Source organism: Oryx dammah, unplaced genomic scaffold (genome assembly GCF_014754425.2).
Source record: "Oryx dammah isolate SB20612 unplaced genomic scaffold, SCBI_Odam_1.1 HiC_scaffold_9, whole genome shotgun sequence".
Classification (NCBI taxonomy): domain Eukaryota; kingdom Metazoa; phylum Chordata; class Mammalia; order Artiodactyla; family Bovidae; genus Oryx; species Oryx dammah.
The window spans coordinates 49,450,630-49,469,013 of record NW_024070193.1 but is presented as its reverse complement, the minus strand read 5'-3'; the positions used below and the strand labels follow the sequence as shown (position 1 = coordinate 49,469,013).

General features: G+C 36.7%; 1 protein-coding gene across 5 annotated transcripts in view; it reads left to right on the top strand.

Moving 5' to 3' along the window:
- Positions 1 to 18,384, top strand: part of GOLGA4 (golgin A4) — a 104,184-nt gene that overhangs the window by 18,158 nt on the left and 67,642 nt on the right. For 3 of the 5 annotated variants that reach the window (XM_040246232.1, XM_040246233.1, XM_040246231.1), the window contains exons 3-4: positions 8,236 to 8,334; positions 12,617 to 12,682. In XM_040246232.1, the coding sequence (XP_040102166.1) occupies positions 8,236 to 8,334; positions 12,617 to 12,682 (165 nt within the window). The remainder of the gene's footprint in view (positions 1 to 8,235; positions 8,335 to 12,616; positions 12,683 to 18,384) is intronic. The other 2 variants (XM_040246234.1, XM_040246235.1) reach the window with 1 other exon arrangement.

Genomic DNA, 18,384 nt, shown 5'->3' with positions numbered 1-18,384 from the left:
GTCTTAGTTATTCCTATACCTTCCCATATAAATTTCATGTAAATTTTAGAATCAGATTTTCAAGTCTCACAAAAACAAACTCAAAACACAATACTGATAACAACAACAAAAAGCACATGTACAGAGAATTTAATTGGGATTGCACTGATTCTATAGATTAGTTTGGAAAAAGTTTCAGTATTATGAATCCAATTTTATAGCATTTCAATATTTTAAGTAGTGTTGGACTGAGCATTGTATGTAGTGCATAATTTGCAATGCTGTTATTCCGTAGGATAGGTTTCTAAGGATGGGATTGCTAGGTCATAGGGTGTATGCAAATTTAAAAATTGTAAAGATTTTTTTTTCCAAACTGCCTTGATGAGGATTACTTTAAAAACATAATTTTTGAAAACCATTATTTAGTAGATGTAGGTAGCAAAATAAAAACTTCATAGTAGTTTTTGCATTGAAAGTTAATAGTATACTGTGTCCTTAGTGTATATATTTAAATAATCTGACAGAGTTATATACGAGTATAAAGTATATGCATACTTTCTTTGTGATCTTATTTTCTTATGCATTATTTACAATATTGCATTTTTTAACTTTAAGATTTCAAGTTAATGTTGAATTTAGTTTATATGTGAAACCAGTTTGAATGAAAGCTAGAGTATTGAGCAGCAAAAACACTTTTTTTGCAGTCAGTGTTAATGGCATCATTCCTATACTTAGTATATTGGTTGATAGTATGGTATATTGGCTTACATACAGTTGAAACAATGAAAATAACTTGTTGATTGCTACTATTGCTTTTTTTAAAAAAAAATTTGTTTTTTTCTTGGATGCTTTAAAACCTTTAAATTGAATGTATCTTTACAAAATAATCCTTTCTGAAAGGGATGGTTTCAGCATTCTTTTACAGCAGGCTAAGTAAGCTAAAGGTTATTTTTTATTTTTCCCCATATTCCAGTATTAAAGCTCCTGTGCTTATAGGGATAGCTTAGGAAATGGTTTCTGGTTGACAGCCAAAGCAATACCATCACTTTGTCTAAAGCATTTTTAAACAACTCTAAAAAATATTTTTGATCACAAAGTGAAATGTAAACCTTAGTTCAACTTATTTTGAAATAAATAAGGGACTTCTAAGTTTCACGATCAAGTTACTGATTAAAAGGACAATACATAAAATTATCTTTTTAAGTCATCAGCTCTCTCCCAAACTCCCTGGGTTTTTCATTTTGTTAAACCTCTGAGGTGAAGGATACTCTGTCAGTGATGGGACCCTCACTTTTAGTTTGTTTTTTAGCAAAATGTGGAAGTTTAATTAAAAATACAAATATTTATTTGTCCATGTCTTCAGGAGGTACATAAAGTCTGTGTTATCTAGAAAGCTTGAGAAGTAGAATGGTTTCATTACGTTGATTTTCTTTTTTTTTTTTTTAATTTTTATTTTTACTTTAATTTACTTTACAGTACTGTATTGGTTTTGGCATACATTGACATGAATCCGCCACGGGTGTACATGAGCTCCCAAACATGAACCCCCCTCCCACCTCCCACCCCGTATCATCCCTCCGGATCATCCCCGTGCACCAGCCCCAAGCATCCTGCATCCCGCATCGAACATAGACTGGCGATTCGTTTTTTACATGATAGTATACATGTTTCAGTGCCATTCTCCCAAATCATCCCACCCTCTCCCTCTCCCTCGAGTCCAAAAGTCCGCTCTACACATCTGTGTCTCTTTTGCTGTCTTGTATACAGGGTCATCATTACCATCTTTCTAAATTCCATATATATGTGTTAGTATACTGTATTGGTGTTTTTCTTTCTGGCTTACTTCACTCTGTATAATTGGACGTTGATTTTCTGATCAATTAAATGTTTTGCCTTTTCTCAGATGTTCGGAAAATCCTAATATGTCTGGTTTCCTGTGTTAGTAAATATTTTATATAAATCTAAATAAGTCTGTCTTTGGTAGCAGTGCCTCAGGCCTCCTTGTTGTTTTGTCTAAGTTGTGTATAACTCTTTGCAACCCCATGGAGTGTAGGTAGCCTGCCAGGCTCCTCTGTCCATGGGATTTCCCAGGCAGGAATACTGAAGTGGGTTGTCATTTCCTTTTCCAGGGCATCTTCCCGACCCAGGGATCGAACTTGTGTCTTTTGCATTGGTAGGCAGATTCTTTATCAGTGAGCCACCTGGGAAGCCCCAGGCTTCCTTATAGGGGTGTAAAAAATCATCCATGTGATTGTAGACATTGAAGGCAAAGGGGAATAGGTTGATGCGCCCTGACACGGAGGTCTGTGGGGCTCTGGGATCTCATCCTGCACAGACGGTGAATCTGTCCAGTTGGCCTGATACTCTGTCCTGGGGCTCCTAGGCCCAGCCTCAGTACCCTCAGCACAGGCTTCCTTCCCCTTTGTGTTGCTTGAGTTGAATCTCTGCCTCTGGAGCTGGGTGCCTTTGAGCAGTATAGAGGGTAGGATCACGTAAAGGGCTAACTAGGCAAATGAACTACGTGTCCTCGTGCCCTCTGCTCCACTCTGATTTTTCTTTTTACTGAGATAAAATTCCTGTAACGTAAAATTTACCATTTTAAAGCGAGCTAAAGGTGGCGTTTAGTACATTCACCGTGTTGTGCATCCATCACATCCATCTAGTTGCACGTCGCTTTCATTATGCTAAAGGAAACTGCTTGCTCATTAAGCAGTCATCCTGCCCTCCTCGCAGCCCCGGGTGACGGCTGATGTGGATCACCCCTTCTGATGTTTCGCATAAGCGGATGCACAATATGTGACTTTTGTGTTGGTCTCTTTCACTTGGCATCGTGTTTTCAAGGTGCGTCTGTATCGCAACGCGTGTCACTCCTGCACTGCTTTTATGGCTGTCTGAAGACTTTTCTAAGGAAATGAGAACATGTTTGTTTGTTTGTTTGTTTGGAGTAATACCTGGCATAGATGAGTGAGAAGGGGGTGGTTTTTGGAACGTCTGGCTTTGCTGGCTGAAGGATCTTTGAAAGTTAACTTTTCAGTGACTTAGATTTTCTCATGTGTAGGATGGGAACAGCAGTGCCTTCCTCCTGGGATTGTGGGGATAGCCAGTAGCACGGCCCGTCCCTCTCCTCACATGCTGCCGTGCACGTGCTGGGCGCTTCCTGTGCTGTTATTGGGGGCAGCTTGGGAAGGCAGGGTGGCCTGTTTCACTGTCTCTGCTTAGGTCCTGTCCAGAGGGGAGGGAAGCAGATGGAGCCTTACGTGGATTAGGGCCCCATGGGTGTTACCTCTCTCTCTGTCTTTGCCTGCTGAACTTTTGCAGGAATGACATTTTCACTTTCTTGCCTACCCTGCTCTCTGGTTTGTTGTCTTCTGGAGGTACTTCCTCATAGATGGGGCTCAAAGTAGGCATGTCCATTCTTTTCCTAGGAACTCGTCTGTTCACATTTTTCATATTTTAAAATTAATTTTTAGAAATCAGTTTATTTTCATATATATATATTTTTTTTTGGCTAAAAATGATGCATAGAAAGAAATAACGATTTCAGTATTTCAGTTGTTTGACAGATTCTGTTCTGTGAGTAGATGTCTGTTGACATATCCTGTATGCTCTTTTGCTTCCCTACATGCAGCACAAGCCTGGAGTAGTACAAGGATCCTAGGATTCCATCCCTATGTGCTGTGTGGCTTTAGGCAGCTTCCTTTAACTTCTCAGAGCCTCAGCTTTAAATTGTGGTAAAATGAATATCCATTCTCACAGGGTTCTTGTGAAGGGCAAGTGAATTCAGAAATATGAAAATACTTGTAATTTGTATATCACATACAAAAGATCATTATTGTACAGAAAAGAAAAAGCGTTATCTATACTCACCACCTGTTGAACAGCACAGACAGGACATTTTATATTAAGAGTGACACTGTAGGGAAGCAAATAATGAAGCATCAGGCTGCTTTGGACTAGATGCTTTCCCAGGCTTCAAGAAAGATAGCTCCTTTTCTTTCTTATTCTCTCGATTTAAGCTATTTTTCAGAAACAAAATGCTGTCTCTTACCTCAGTAGTTGTCTTTGTATTTCCAGAAAATTTTCACTGTTTCATGTGATGACCCCTAACAGGGATTCCTGATACTCTCAGCTTTTGACAGGTCCTAAGCATTTAAAAAATATATATTCTTTGTTTCGGGGCTTCTGAAGGTGGTATTCTTTAGGAATTATTAAGAATTATCTTCCAAAGTTATGGGTGAGAAATATTTCTTGGTAAGTTTGGAATTAATTTTGCTCCTAAATGGATTGACTTTCAAAGCTGGATATGCTTTTTCTTTGTTAAACTGTTAGATTATAACCTACCTACCCTCTGTCAGTTAATCCAAATAGAAGATATACCTGTTAGATTTCCTTTGATATCTGTTCATATTTTTTCTTTTGCTCTAATGATAAAACATGAATTAAATTAATAGGTTTCCTGATATTAAGCCAATTGGTCGTTCCTTAAATCAATTCTACTGGTCAGAGTGCATTATTAATATCCTGTTGTTGTCTGATACTTATTTTATTTACGTTACCTCTGACTCTGTTTGTAAAGAGAGAGATTTATACTTTTTGTGCCATCCTTATCAGATTTAAGTAATTGGAAACTTTCTATTTTCTCTTTCTTTTCCCTCTTCTCCTTCATGTATTTAGGTCTTCTTTATTTTTTTCAAAAAATTTCATAGTTTTCTCAGCTTAAGTTTTATACTACTTTTGTTAAAATTTATTCACAAATATTTTATTCTTTTTAATGTTAATATACATTGAGTTGTTTTCTTAATTTCATTTTAATTTTTCTCAGGAAAAAAAATAGGATTTTTATAAATTATTACTAATCTTGTTATCCTATAACTTTCTGAACTCATTTATTAGTTCTGTGATTCCTTTAGTGGATTACTTAGTATTTTCTTTGTAGAAGATCATGTCATCTGGAGGTAGCAGCAGTTTTATATCTTCCCTTAATCTGCTGTCGTTTATTACATTTTCTTGCCTAATTTCCTGGGCTAGAGCCTTCAGGTGAGGAGTAGTGAAAGCAGACATACTTATTTCGCAGAGGGAAGGCCTTCAGTCCTGGAGGGAAGAGGGAAGGCCTTCAGTCCTGGAGGGAAGAGGGAAGGCCTTCAGTCCTGGAGGGAGGAGGGAAGGCCTTCAGTCTTAAAGGGAAGAGGGAAGGCGTTCAGTCTTTTTGTCGTTGAGTATGATGCTAACATGGCGTTTAGTATATTCTCTTTCTCATGTTGAGGAAATTCCTTGCTGTTCCTAGTTTGTTGAATGTTCTTCCCATCAAGCAGTGCTGGATTTTGTCAGATGCCTTCTTTGCATCTTGAGATTGACATGTGGCCTTGTCCTTTACTCTGTTGGTATGATGTATTAACTGGTTTTGGGTGTTAAACCAACCCTGTATAGGATAAGTTCTACTTGTTCATGGTGTTTAATTTTATATTGCTGGGTTTGCTAGGTTTTTTTTTTTTTAAGGATTTGTTTTGTCTTTATTCATAAGAGATATTGGTCTGTTGGTCTTCAGTTTTTTGGTGTCAGGAAAATATTGGTCTCATAAAATACATTGAGATGTGTTCCCTCATATGTATATACACACACATATATGTATACATATACATATATGTGTGTGTGTATATATATATATTTTAAGGTTAGTATTAATTCTTTAAATACTTGGTATGATTTACTAATGATGCCATCTGATCCGGGCTTTTCTTTTTGAGAAATGTGTTGATTACCAATTCAGCCTCTTCACTTTTTATGGTTGATCCAGGCTTTTCTTTATGAGAAGTGTTTGATTACCAATTCAGCCTCTTCACTTTTTATAGTTGATCGGGCTTTTCTTTATGAGAAGTGTTTGATTACCAGTTCAGCCTCTTCACTTTTTATGGTTCTGTCAATAGTTTGTGTTTCTTCCTGCATCAGTTTTGTCACCCATGTTGTTCAGTTTGTTGGCATGCAGTTATTGCCTTGTAATCCTTTTTATTTTGTAAACGTAGTAGTAATTTTCCCTCTTTCATCCCTGATATTAGTAATAGGAGTCTTCTGTCTTTATTTTTCTCTGTTAAACAAATGATGAACCAGTTGGTTCCATTCTCTTGCTGAGTGTATTGAGCATCCTCAGGATTGCAGTGGCTGATCTTTTTTTTTTTTTTTAAACTGGGGTAGCAGGCTGATCTTTGATGATTTATTTTTCTTAAGTCTCAGGTGCCCTGAGACTTTACCAGAAATTCCTTGAATCTGTGCTGCTACTTTCCCAGTTTTCTGGTTTGATGTGTGGGTTTGTTTTTTCTTTTAGTTTTTACCATCTTTATATACCCTTGGTCTTTTCAGTGCTAAATAGAGCTAGGGAACAGTAGACACCTTGTCCCTTTTTTTGCTGTCTTTTCTGTTTAAAGACTGTATGTTTTTATGTTTAGTAAAATTACCCATATAGGCAAAATAGGGCCATAATTGTACTGCATATTTTCTCATATATTGCTATAGTGGATTTTTTCTTTTTTCTTATATTTTCTGAGTGTATTATGTACCTAATGTATACATTATTGAAAATAAGAATGAAATAAATTTGACTCAAAAAAGTAAGTTGTTGCTACAACAGGTATATATAACAGAGTTTGGGAAGATAGAAACAGGGCCTCTTCTTGTCACAGTAGAGCTACTAAAAGATTCTAAACTTTTTGGAAGTTCCCTGACTGTACAGTGGTTAGGACTCTCCACTTTCACTGCTGGGGCCCAGGTTCTATCCCCTGGTCGGGAAACTAAAATCCCACAAGCCATGCGGTGTGACAAAAAAATAAAACCGCAAAGCTTTTCAGGGTCTCTTTCCTAAAAGAGGTTAGAGTAGTACAGAGGGGATATACTAATTCATGACAGATAACAGTGGATGCTAGCTAGCAGACGCCTTAGGTCTGGCATTAGGACTTAATTTTCTCTTTGAATGCTGGTTGAGAAGGACCGGAAGGGTTCTGTGCTGCCAGAATTTGTTTCAGTGCTACAGGCCAGAGGCTAAAGTGGGGCTCACGGCACTCGTGAAAGGCAGCTGAGAAAAGCTTTTCCCAGCTGATGCCTAGAGCTCTCTGTGGCCCATTGTGAGAAGCTGCTGTCTCTAGGGAGGCTTTGTGACCAAGAACTGAACCATTCCTCACATGGGCTTGGTGACTGAGTCTGTGATAACCTTTGTGTTGCTATGGGGCTGGAAACCCAAACTGGGACCCAGGGAGTTAGACTGACTGGATAAGGAGGGGTGAGCACAGAAGGAAGGGGAAGGGTAATGCTTTCCTGAAAAGGAGCCTGTAAATGAAAATGATAAAAGAAATTCTGAGAAGACAACCAATAAAAACAGAAATTGGGCTGTATCAATTTATTCCAGGTGAAATTAAAATAATTAAAAGGGCAGTCTGGATAAGACTTTGAAAAACAAGTTATCTTCAGTAAGGTAAATGAAGTAATAATAATTTCCTGAAAAAGAACAGAAAATTGTGGGCAGAAAAAAAAAAAAAAAAAAAGGCAGGCCCCAAAATGGGCTAGGTAGAGAAAAATAATTAGAAATGCAATTTTTTACTTGTGTGTGTTTGTGTAACCCCCACCATCAAAAAGTTCATTTTAATTATAATTTCTTACACATCGAAATCATGATAGTATTTTGGTATATAGTATACAGTTTATGAAAGAAAATTATGTAGATGAGAATGTATATCAAAAGAGCTATCTATAGTATAATAGAATTTATCCTTAAAATTTATTATCAATTTGTTTTAAAAATTTCTGCTGTATGTATTGAAGAAGATTTATTTGTATATAAGTACAAGTAAATGATTAAAGTTTTGTGTGTTTATCTGCCCCATAAATTTCCATGCTGTCTTTTTCTGTCTATAGAAATGAGCAGCTCAGTATTTAAGGCTTTGTGTTCTTTATCATGAATTGTTCTTATTGGTGTAGACTTTAATGCTGAATTGCCAGACATTCTGTATGCTAGGGTGCCTGTTGCATACATCATTTGTCTGTCGATAAGCAAGTTGTTTAAAGTTGAGTTTTGGGGTTCAGAACAGCTCAACTCATCTCCCTGAACCTTGCCAGGAACTTACTATTTCTGTGGGTGGAGTGGTGGTAGTGCAAGGCCACTAGAGTGTTGTGCGTGCTTGTGGGATGAGAACTTTACAACATGCCCTTATGATTTGTTTTTCATCCTTTATTTTATGTTTATGCCTCTGCTCATTACCCTGAATGAGACAGCTCCTAGCCGGGATGATAGCAGAGCCTGCTTTTCTCTCTGAGTATACTATCTTTGCTTTGGATTCCTCCAAGCAGCCTAAAACCCAGACTGAAAGTGTGGTGAGTCCTTCCACCGCTTTCTGCATTCCCTGTGTGGGGAAGCAGAGTAATTTGGTCATTCTAGAAGCATATCTCATGTTGCTTGTCACTGACCACCTCTCAAAGCATCTTCAGTGCTGTGCTGCTAACCTTGCTCTAAAAAAATCAGAGTGTAAACTGCTGAGTTTTGATGGCTGGTGTGTGTTTGCTAGCTTTTTAACAGCAACAAAGTTTAACACTGTTTTCATTAATATAGCAAAGAATACTTTTACTTGGTATGAACTCTTTTAAGTTTTCCTCCCTAGGGAATGTTTGCTCATTAACTAAAAGAGGTATGTATTGCTAGGAATCTCTGTTCAACTAATGGTAGGGGGCCAAGAATATTTTGAGATGTGACTCACATTTTTAGGAATGAAAAAATTCATTGTATATAAATCCATAATTAAGCAATATTGAGTAGGCAGGTGGAGTCTACTGTAACAAATTAGTTGCATCTTATTTTGGGAGACTACCAGTTTTCTGTGTATTAAACATTTGAAAGGAAGAAAATTACCTCTTTATCTTTCAGCTGACTGAATTCATACAATTTTGAATCTTGTGTATAATTCCACTTTGGAAAATTTGTTAAATTAATAAATTTAGCAAATTAAAAGTAAGAAGTTTGATTGCCAAGTAAGGATAGCTTTTGGTGTTAGAATGAACACCAACTGAACTTGGATTGAGGTTTTTTTTTTTTTTTTAAGCAGCTGGTGATGAAATTAGAACATTTCTGTACTTACTCATGGGGCTTCCCACTTGGCTCAGTGATAAAGAATACGCCTGCCAGTGCAGGAGATGCAAAAGACACAGGTTCGATCCCTGGGTTGGAAAGATCCTCGGAGGAAATGGCAACCCACTTGAGTATTTTTCCTGGAAAATTTCACGGACAGAGGAGCCTGGTGGTCTGTAGTCCATGGGGTCTCAAAGAGTCAAACACAACTGAACGACTAAGCACGCACTCATACTTACTCATGCAGCCAGCAAAGACTTGGTCTGCATGTGGCCAGTAGCAGTCCTGTGTTACCTTCCTTCTAAACTTGATTTTAGAAAAGAAAGCAGCTGAGAGTTCTTGTGACGCCTTAGCTTGGCTCTTAGGAATAGAGGTCTCTTCTTGGTTCTGGGCTACCAGTTATACCTCACTGTTTTCAGTCCTGAGAGGGAGACAGGAGTCCCAGTTAGAGATAACTTACCAACTTATTTTAAAAATATAAAATGATATTCCACTTCATGTAGTAGTAATGGAGGCTTGACAAAAAAAAAAAAAAAAAAAAAGAACTTCTTCTAGGTCCATTTCCATAAGTACATAAAAACAATTCATATTGAATACCTATCCTATTACAAAAAATGCTAATAATTTTAAAATGAAGACTTTAGAACTATTTAAAATATGGTAAGTAGGCTGAAAGTCTGTGATAATCTTATTTAAATTTTGTTTGTTTGTTCAGGTAATAACATTTCTCCTCACATAAAACCATGGTATAACCTTATAGCAGTTAAAACTGATTGTTGAAAGATGTAACAAATCATAATTGAAGACAAATCTGGCAGGGAACTGTGTGTACTTTTAAGTTAAATGCACTTCAGAAACATTTTCTTGTTATCTAAGAATTGCCTCCAGGAGACAGTGTTGGTGACCGTTGAGTATTGACACGTGTTGAGCTAGTTCTTTGGGCTTCTGTCGGCTGGGAGGCATTCAGAAGTCTTCTTGCACTGAAAGAAGGGCTGCATAAGGGGTTAAGAAGCAATCCCTGAGCCTTTACTATCAGTCAGGCAAATTGTAGGGTTCTTGCTCTCTGAACATTTGTAGTTTAGTATTGAGACAAAGATGTCAAAATACACTTAACAATTCAAAAGAATTAAGGCATTGTAGAAGAAAATACAAGCATAGGAAATGTGTTAGTCCCTCAGGCCAGCCATAGGAGGCTTCACAAAATAAGAGGCATTTGAAAGTTGAAAGATGAGAATTTGCAGGACAGAAATGAAGAAGCATTATACGTAGTGACAGTATCTGTAATTCTTGTTTCTAGAGATTCCTAACTTAAATTTTCATGGTAACATAGTATTTTCTTTAGTTGTCTTGCATTTATTCAGATACATAGTATTTTTTGCAATTACTAACTCAGTCATGTCTTACTCTGCGACCCCATGAACTGGGGCTTTCCAGGCACCCCTGTCCATGGGATTCTTCAAGGCAAGAATACTGGAGTGGGTAGCCAGTCTGTTCTCCAGGGGATCTTCCCAACCCAGGGTCGAACCTGGGTCTCCTGTGAGAATCTTGTGGAAAGATTCTTTACCATCTGAGCTGCCAGGGAAGCCTGATATATGGTATAGCAAGTAAATTAAAATATAGGTACAGGAAAGAAAAGTTTTTAAATATTATGCTGTTTGTTTGTTAGAGTGGTATTTCAAACAGTTGTAGAATAGCTGTTTTTGTATGGATCACAATAATGTGCCAGGTTTTTTTTTACTACATAAATTGAATATCTTATGGAGCCCTCTTGTTTGCTTTCTCCATAATTTAACAGTCAGTTACTTTCCTTTTTTTTCCCTTGATAAATAAAATTCATTTAATTTTATTTTATTTATTAAAGTTCTAGTCTTAAAAAAAAATAAAGTTCTAGTCTTGAGTAAACAACTTTTTAATATTCTGTGCAACTGAATATGAAGTATACATAAAGCATTTTTACTGCACATAGACAGTTACTTTTCAGTTGCCTGGCAGAGAGACCTGCTGATGATATCTGTGAAATATGTCTTTTATTTTAGAGTGTGTAGTGTAGGATATTTTTAGGGCTGGGAAGCATTAATTATAATGTTGTACAAATGTATGCCATGTATCCAGCTTACTGTAATTCTTTGAGATGGCAGAGAAGAGGAAGATAAAAGTTAATTCCTGTATTCCCCTACCTGTTCTCCTCTATGTCAGTTTAAGGAGGTGTCTTGGACTGATAAAATTCGATCGCTCTTTTCATGTTAGAGGGACAGGGTATTTAAACTTTTATAAAGGAAAAATTCAAACATATAGCAAGAGTAGAAATAGCAATAAAAATTGCATAAGATTTCTTGTCCTTCCCCCAATATCCATTGTCCAGTGTCAGCAAATAATAACTCATGGCTGTCTTATACCATCCCCTCATACCTCCCTAACCATATCCCTCCCGCCCTCATCACACATGCAGACACCCCTCTTCCCCATCCCCATGGGATTATTTGAAGCAAATTTTAGAAATCTTACCTATTTCGTTATATATTTCTAAAAGATAAAGACTAAAGCTACATAATCATAGTACATTTATCACAGCAAAAATTAATTATTTCATAGTATCAAATACCTAATGAGAGTTCAAAAATTTGAGAACACTTTTGCAAAGTTGCATGCCTTTCCCAATTGTATTTAAGAATAAGAAGAGTCATGTATCTGACCTTTTCTTGGTTAGCCCTAGAGGTTGTAGGGGAATGTACTTTTTAAGCAACAAGTTATTGAAACATGGTGGCTAGTATTTGGTTGAATGCTTTTGTTTAAAACATGGATGTTACTTTATCATGAGCTGCTTCTATAGGTTTAATTTTAGTTAGACACTTAGTGTATTATGAATAGTGTAGAATTTTGAATCTCGAAGAATATCAAACCTTATGGAACTCGCACAGGTTTGATGTAATAAGTAGAATGCTGTGTAACTTAGAACATTTGTCATACCAACAGAACAGAACAAAAAACTTTCATTTGTGGAAGAAATTATTTTTAATTTTAAGTTTTTCTGAAAACTGTCCTACCAATTTCATTTAGACTGGTGGCTTTAAATGAATGAGGCATTTCCATTTCTTATTAGGAAGATATTTTTCAGAGCTTAGCCCAAATAACTTTAAATAGTATTTAATTGTAAGGAACAATTGACATTACTTCCTCTGGATAGTTTTCTACTTGACTAAGTTTTGCTGATTGAATTCCTGATGTTAATTTTGTATTGAGGGAAAAAACTGGGGTGATTGTAATGGGGGGAGGCATGGGATTAGTTTGAAATAAATTTAGCTACATACTAATCCTTGCTATTTAGTTACAGATAAAATAGCAAAATGAATTTTCTAAAATACTTACCATACTAGTTTTGCCTTGCATGAAAAAATTCTAATAAGTGAGCAATTACTAATTTTGTTTAATAGATAAGTGTGTCTGATAGGTTTTGGTACTTGGCCTTTGTTCTTAACAGTTTTAAAACTTTAGTTTTCTGATCCTCTCTTTACAGTGTTTCTTTGTTTTTCTTAGAATGCGTCTTTCCAAGCCACAAAATCTCCCGACAGTGTTAATGGAAGTGAACCCACAACTCCTCAGGTTTGTTTTAAATGTTATTTAAAAGAAAGGGCAAGTCATTTCAGTGTCAGTCTGTATATTATTAGCATTTGATTTTACAATGAAACAGTGATGTCCAAACACTTGATGCAGTATGTATGGTAAATCCAAGTTTGTTGATGGTTTTTCGGAAAAAGTTTAAAGTGAGAGTAATACATGTGTGTATATATATATACACACACACCAGTCTTGTAAGCTTCCATTATTGCTCATTTAAAAACCTAATGGTAATGAAGGTGAAACTTTGAAAAAAAGACTGACTTTACAGTTGTAGAAGATGAGGAGCACTGAAAGACCTGTTGAGAGACATACTCTCGAAGGGGGATGTGAAGAAAATGGCATTTCTTTTAAAGTTTGTTCTAATGCAGAATATCTTATTACTAGCGAATTAAGTTTATCTTTGACTTTAAAAAGTTATTTGGAGAGTGGGACTCATGTAACCTTCTTTTGACTCCTTCCAAAAAAGAAAGAAATTCATTAAAAAAAATCTTAATGATAGCAGTGTCTGAGATGAACATTTATTTTTGGCTTTACTGACGATTATTCATCATTAACCTGGCTATTCTCAACAGTGTCTAGTGTAGGGCAGTAACATTTCTGATTCTGTGGACCTGGAGCACGAACATAGGCAGTTTCTCAACAACCTGATTTATGAACTAAATCATGCAGACTAAACATTCTAAAGTATTGTCTAGCTTCCCAAACTCCATGAACAGCTTACCTGTGAGCTGAGAACCTCATTCTTTTCAGGGAGGCCAGTCAGATTCTGGGCCAAGTCCCTGGGCCTTGAAACATCTCCAATTAATCCCAAGTCCTTTTACAAATACATAATTTTTTGCACGTGCCTTGAGGGAGGGGTAAAATATTGGGAGGCATCAGTCTAAATGTTACTAGACAGATCCAGTGATCTTTAAGGAATATTAATCAGAAAATTCTATTGTAGAATAGTCCAAACAGACTGAATATAATTATGAATGCAAAAACTAGAATGAATAACAACCAATGTTTTGATCAAACTCAGGAGAGTTAAGTTTTGATTAAGGTGAGGAATGAACTTGTGTGTGATATTCAGAAAGTTAGTTGTGTTTATTGCATTTACTGTGTCTCAGGTGTTGTTAATCATTTTATGTACGTGATCTCATTTAATTCTTGTTGCAAGGAGACACCTCCACTCAGAGTCTGTTTGCTTTTATACAAATTTCTGACAGGTTGGTTGTTGGTTGCTGTTAGCAAATTAGGAACAATGGATATCCCTGAAGCATGTAGAGTGCTTATTGTAATTGGGAGCAGGAAATCAGAGTTGACACCAAGGTAGAAGGGATGGTGAAAAGCAAGCCCAAGAGTTTATAAAGTGTAGCTGCTTGTGACGCCCTTACTACTGGGTAGATCATCCTCTGTAAATCAGTAGATTTTGGCACACAGTTTGTGGTAGAGATATCATTACAAAGGGTTACTCACTATCTTTATCTAAAAAAGCAGAAAAGTGTAGTATACCCTTTTCAAAAAAATGTCTGTTATACTTAACAGTAGTTAACTCTTCAGTTTAATTTGGTACACAAAATTCAGGTAATCGGTACATAACATTCAGCTAATCAGAATGACTCTTCATTCACAGATTGACATTTTATCTTAGACAGACTTAAAAAACTCAGATATTTGAAAATAATTAGTGTATGCCACTATGTAATAGAGAAAAATATAGTTTGTAAAACAAGTATATATGAGCATTCATCCTTATCTGAGAAGCTGTGAAATAGTTTTATTAGATTATAGTTTTAGTGTTTTGGCAGTTTAGGATAACCATAGGATCTAGTATTACCCTCTTACTGTGTAGATGAGATATTAGGCATGAAACCTTAAATTACTTGCCCAGAGACCAGTGACTAGTTATTGATAGTGGGATTATTGTAGATTGACAAAAGCATCAGTCTCCCCAGCTATAATTTTTTGCCATGCATTGCCTTATTTAAATTTATATGCTGTTAAAATGAGATGCAGAGAACAGACTAGTGGTTGCCAGAGGCGAGGAGGGTGGGGGCATGGTGAAATAGGCTAAGGGATTGAGAGCTACAGAATTCCAGCTATAAAATAAATAAGTCATAGGGATGTGTAATGTACCACACTGGAAATAGAGTCAGTAACATTGTAATAACTTTATTGTATAATCTGTAAAAATATCTAATCAGAATGTTTCATGCCTGAAATGAACATATCATTGTAAGTCAACTAACCTTCAGTAAAAACAACAAAAACAAAATAACAACTGAATTTCACTAAATTCAATAGAGCAAAACATAGGAATTTAAATGGCCATTCTCATATGCTGGTTTTTTTTTTTTTAGGTTGTGGGGAAAAGTCTGGTTTTGAAAATCATTAATTTTTTAAAAAAGAAATTATAGTAGTAAAATTAAATTTTGAAATTTTCATTGCTGTTTTTGAATACTGCTCAAAGTGAAAGACTGCTTTTAATTTTATTTTCAATAGTTATGAAAAATTTCCAACATACAGGAAAGTTGAAAGAACTTTATAAAGTGAACATATGTGTACCTAACACCTCAATTCTGTCACTGGTACTTTACCGTACTCTTTTTTTCTAACCATATATTCATTCCTCTATTTGTACCTCAATCTATTTTATTTTTTTTGATGCCTTTCAAAGTTGTAGGCCACAGTACTAATGTTTTAGTATGCATATCATTATCTAGAAATCAGTGTTTGTAATTTCTTTTTTGAAGTGAATTTTATATAAAATGAAATGTACAAGCCTTAAGTGTGCATTGACTGAGTTTTGACAGTTTTATGTGCCAAACCCAGCCACAGGTTATGGAAGATTATCATCACCCCAGAAAGTTCCTTTGTGGTGCTCGTCTCAGAGGCACCCTGGTTTAATTTTTTCCCACCATATGACGGATGAGTTTTGCTTATTTTAGATTTTCATGTAAGTGGCCTCGTAGAGTATACACGGTTCTGCGGAAGGCTTCTTTTACCCAGCACAGTGTTTTTGGAATCTCATCCTTGCTGTAGTTATCAGTAGTTTGTTCCTATCTGTTGTTGTGTAGTATTTCTATATGAATATTCTATAGGTATTCACCTATTGATGGACACCTGGGCTGTTTGCAGTTTTCTATTATGAATAAAGCTTATGAACGTTATTGTAGAGTGTTACTGATGTTGTATTAATGGTTTCCCATGATTTCTAGAATAAGATACACTACGTTAAAAAAATGATATGTATCATTTTGATCAATCATTGAGTATTTCAAGTTTTCCCATTAGATCATCATTATCATATTGCCGGGTTAAGGTTCAGCTGAACAAATGTGTCCTAAGCACCTCCTGTGGAAAGCACTGAGGCAAGACTACAGAAATAGAGAATATGGATCCTGTCCTAAAAGAGCATAAAGTTTGGGGTGAGAGTGTGTGTGCAGTGGATACAGTGTAGGAAAACATATTTAGTGCTTCCTATACGAGACACTATTATAATGTTTTTGCCCATTTAATCCTCATAACAATCTACTAGAGTAATTTTGTTTTTTTTTAATAGATGAGGAAATTGAAACAGAGGTCTTAAAATTAGTAAGTAGTAAAGCTGGAATTCAAATCGAGGAAGTCTGTTCTTAACCACTGTGCTGTATTATCTCTGTAGTTGTTTTAAGGCATAAACAGTTAGTTGTTGTTATATCAGCGAGTAAGTAACTGATAAGTAAGTAATAATGGTGAGTCAGAAGGCAGTATGTGCTCCAGGAGTGGTCCTGGTAAAGTGCTTAGCCATTAAGAAAGGCAGTTTCTGATGGGAGAAATCCAGAAATTTGAGCTCACTTTTGAAGGATGTCTGGGTTTCCATATGCACAGAAACTTTGGGCGATAGTACAGAGGGGGATGATCCCCTAGAGAAGGAAATGGTAACCCACTCCAGTATCCTTGCCTGGAAAATCTCACGGACAGAGGAGCCTGGTGGGCTGCAGTCTATGAGGTTGCAAAGAGTCGGACACGGCTGAGTGACTAACACACACACACACAGGCACACACACACATACACACACACACAGAGGCACACAGACAATGCATTTGCTCAGGAAATAGGAGTTACCTATTAGAACTTAAGTAAAAAAAAAAAATCAAGATGCATTTTTAGATACATGTTATTAGGAACAGTAGGTAAAAATATCAACTTATCTACCTGAAAGAACTGTTTTGTGAACTGGTTACTGGGACTAATGTATAATAAACACACTATCAAAAGGGTAAACTCTCTCAAAAAAAAAAAAAAAGAACTTAAGTTTCTGTTACGTGGAGGGGTGATTTTACAAAGAAATGGGTCTTGGGAAGTGGGAATCTTGAACATAAGTGAGGGATTTTGATCTTTCTATTAAATGAGAGTTCAAATTAAGAACTAGAATGAAATGAACCGAATTATATTTTAGGAAGAAATCCTAAAAATCCTAGTGACTGTGTGACACAGCGGCAGATTGGTAGGTAAGAGATTTGATGCAGGAGAACAGAAGGCCGCTACAGACATCCAGCTGGTAGAGGATAAAGGTCTGAACAACAACACTGTTGGGAAAGTAGGAAGGAGGAGTGAAAACAGGGTCAAGCGGGTGAGACAGAAAGGCGTTAAAAAGTAACTCTGTGTTCATTTATTTTTACTTATACATTTCTCCTTCTCTAATCCCCATCAGCTTTTTATTTTATTTTATTTTATTTTTTCCCCATCAGCTTTTTAAACAATGAGTTACAAATCGCTGAATGTCTTTGGTGCCAGAAGCCTGACAGTGGTTGGAGCCAGCGGGAGCTAAGTTTCTCATGTAGCAGGAACGCTGGAGACAGTTGTTAGAGGCCCTTTTCCCTTTGACTTCTTGTCCTGCCCTCCGTTTTCCCTCTCATTCTCATCACTGCCTTTCTCCCTCACAGTTCCAAGTTTGGCCTCCAGGAAATACATCTCCATTCTCAATAGGACAAAAGACACATTCCTTTTTATCAGGAAAATAATATTTCTTCTAGAAGGTTCCATCGTGGTTTTTGGCTGCACTGTGTGGCTTGTGGGATCTTAGTTCTCTGACCAGGGACTGAACCCAGGCCCCCACAGTGAAAGTGTGGAGTCCTAGCTACTGGACTGCCAGAAAACTCTGGAAGGTCCCGTCCTTTAGAGGCCCACTCAGTAGTATCCATTACTGGCTGAGCTTTGGCACACACTCGTGGCTGAACCAGAGTCTGGGAAAAGCTAATTTTATAATTATTTTAAATTTATATTTTTAATCATTTTGTTAGTTCTTTTATTTGTAGCTGTGCTGGGTCTTTGTGGCTGTGTGGGCTTTGCTCCAGTTGTGGTGAGTGGGGCCTACTCTCTAGTTGTGGTGTGCGGCTTCTCATTGCCATGCCTTCTCCTGGGGCACCCAAGCTCAGTAGTTGCAGCTCCCAGACTCCAGAGCACAGGCTTAATAGGGGCACAGCTTAGCTGCTCGGAGGCATGTGGATCCTCCTGGATCACGGAACAAACCAGTGTCTCCTGCATTGGCAGGTGGATTCTTTATCACTGAACCACCAGGGAAGCACAGAGCTAATTTTAAAAATCCTTTAATTGAAATGTAATGTATCACACTATAATATCTACATATAGAAAAGTATCGTGTATTCCATATACAGCTTTCTGAATTTTCACAAACCAAACACAGCTTTCTAACCAG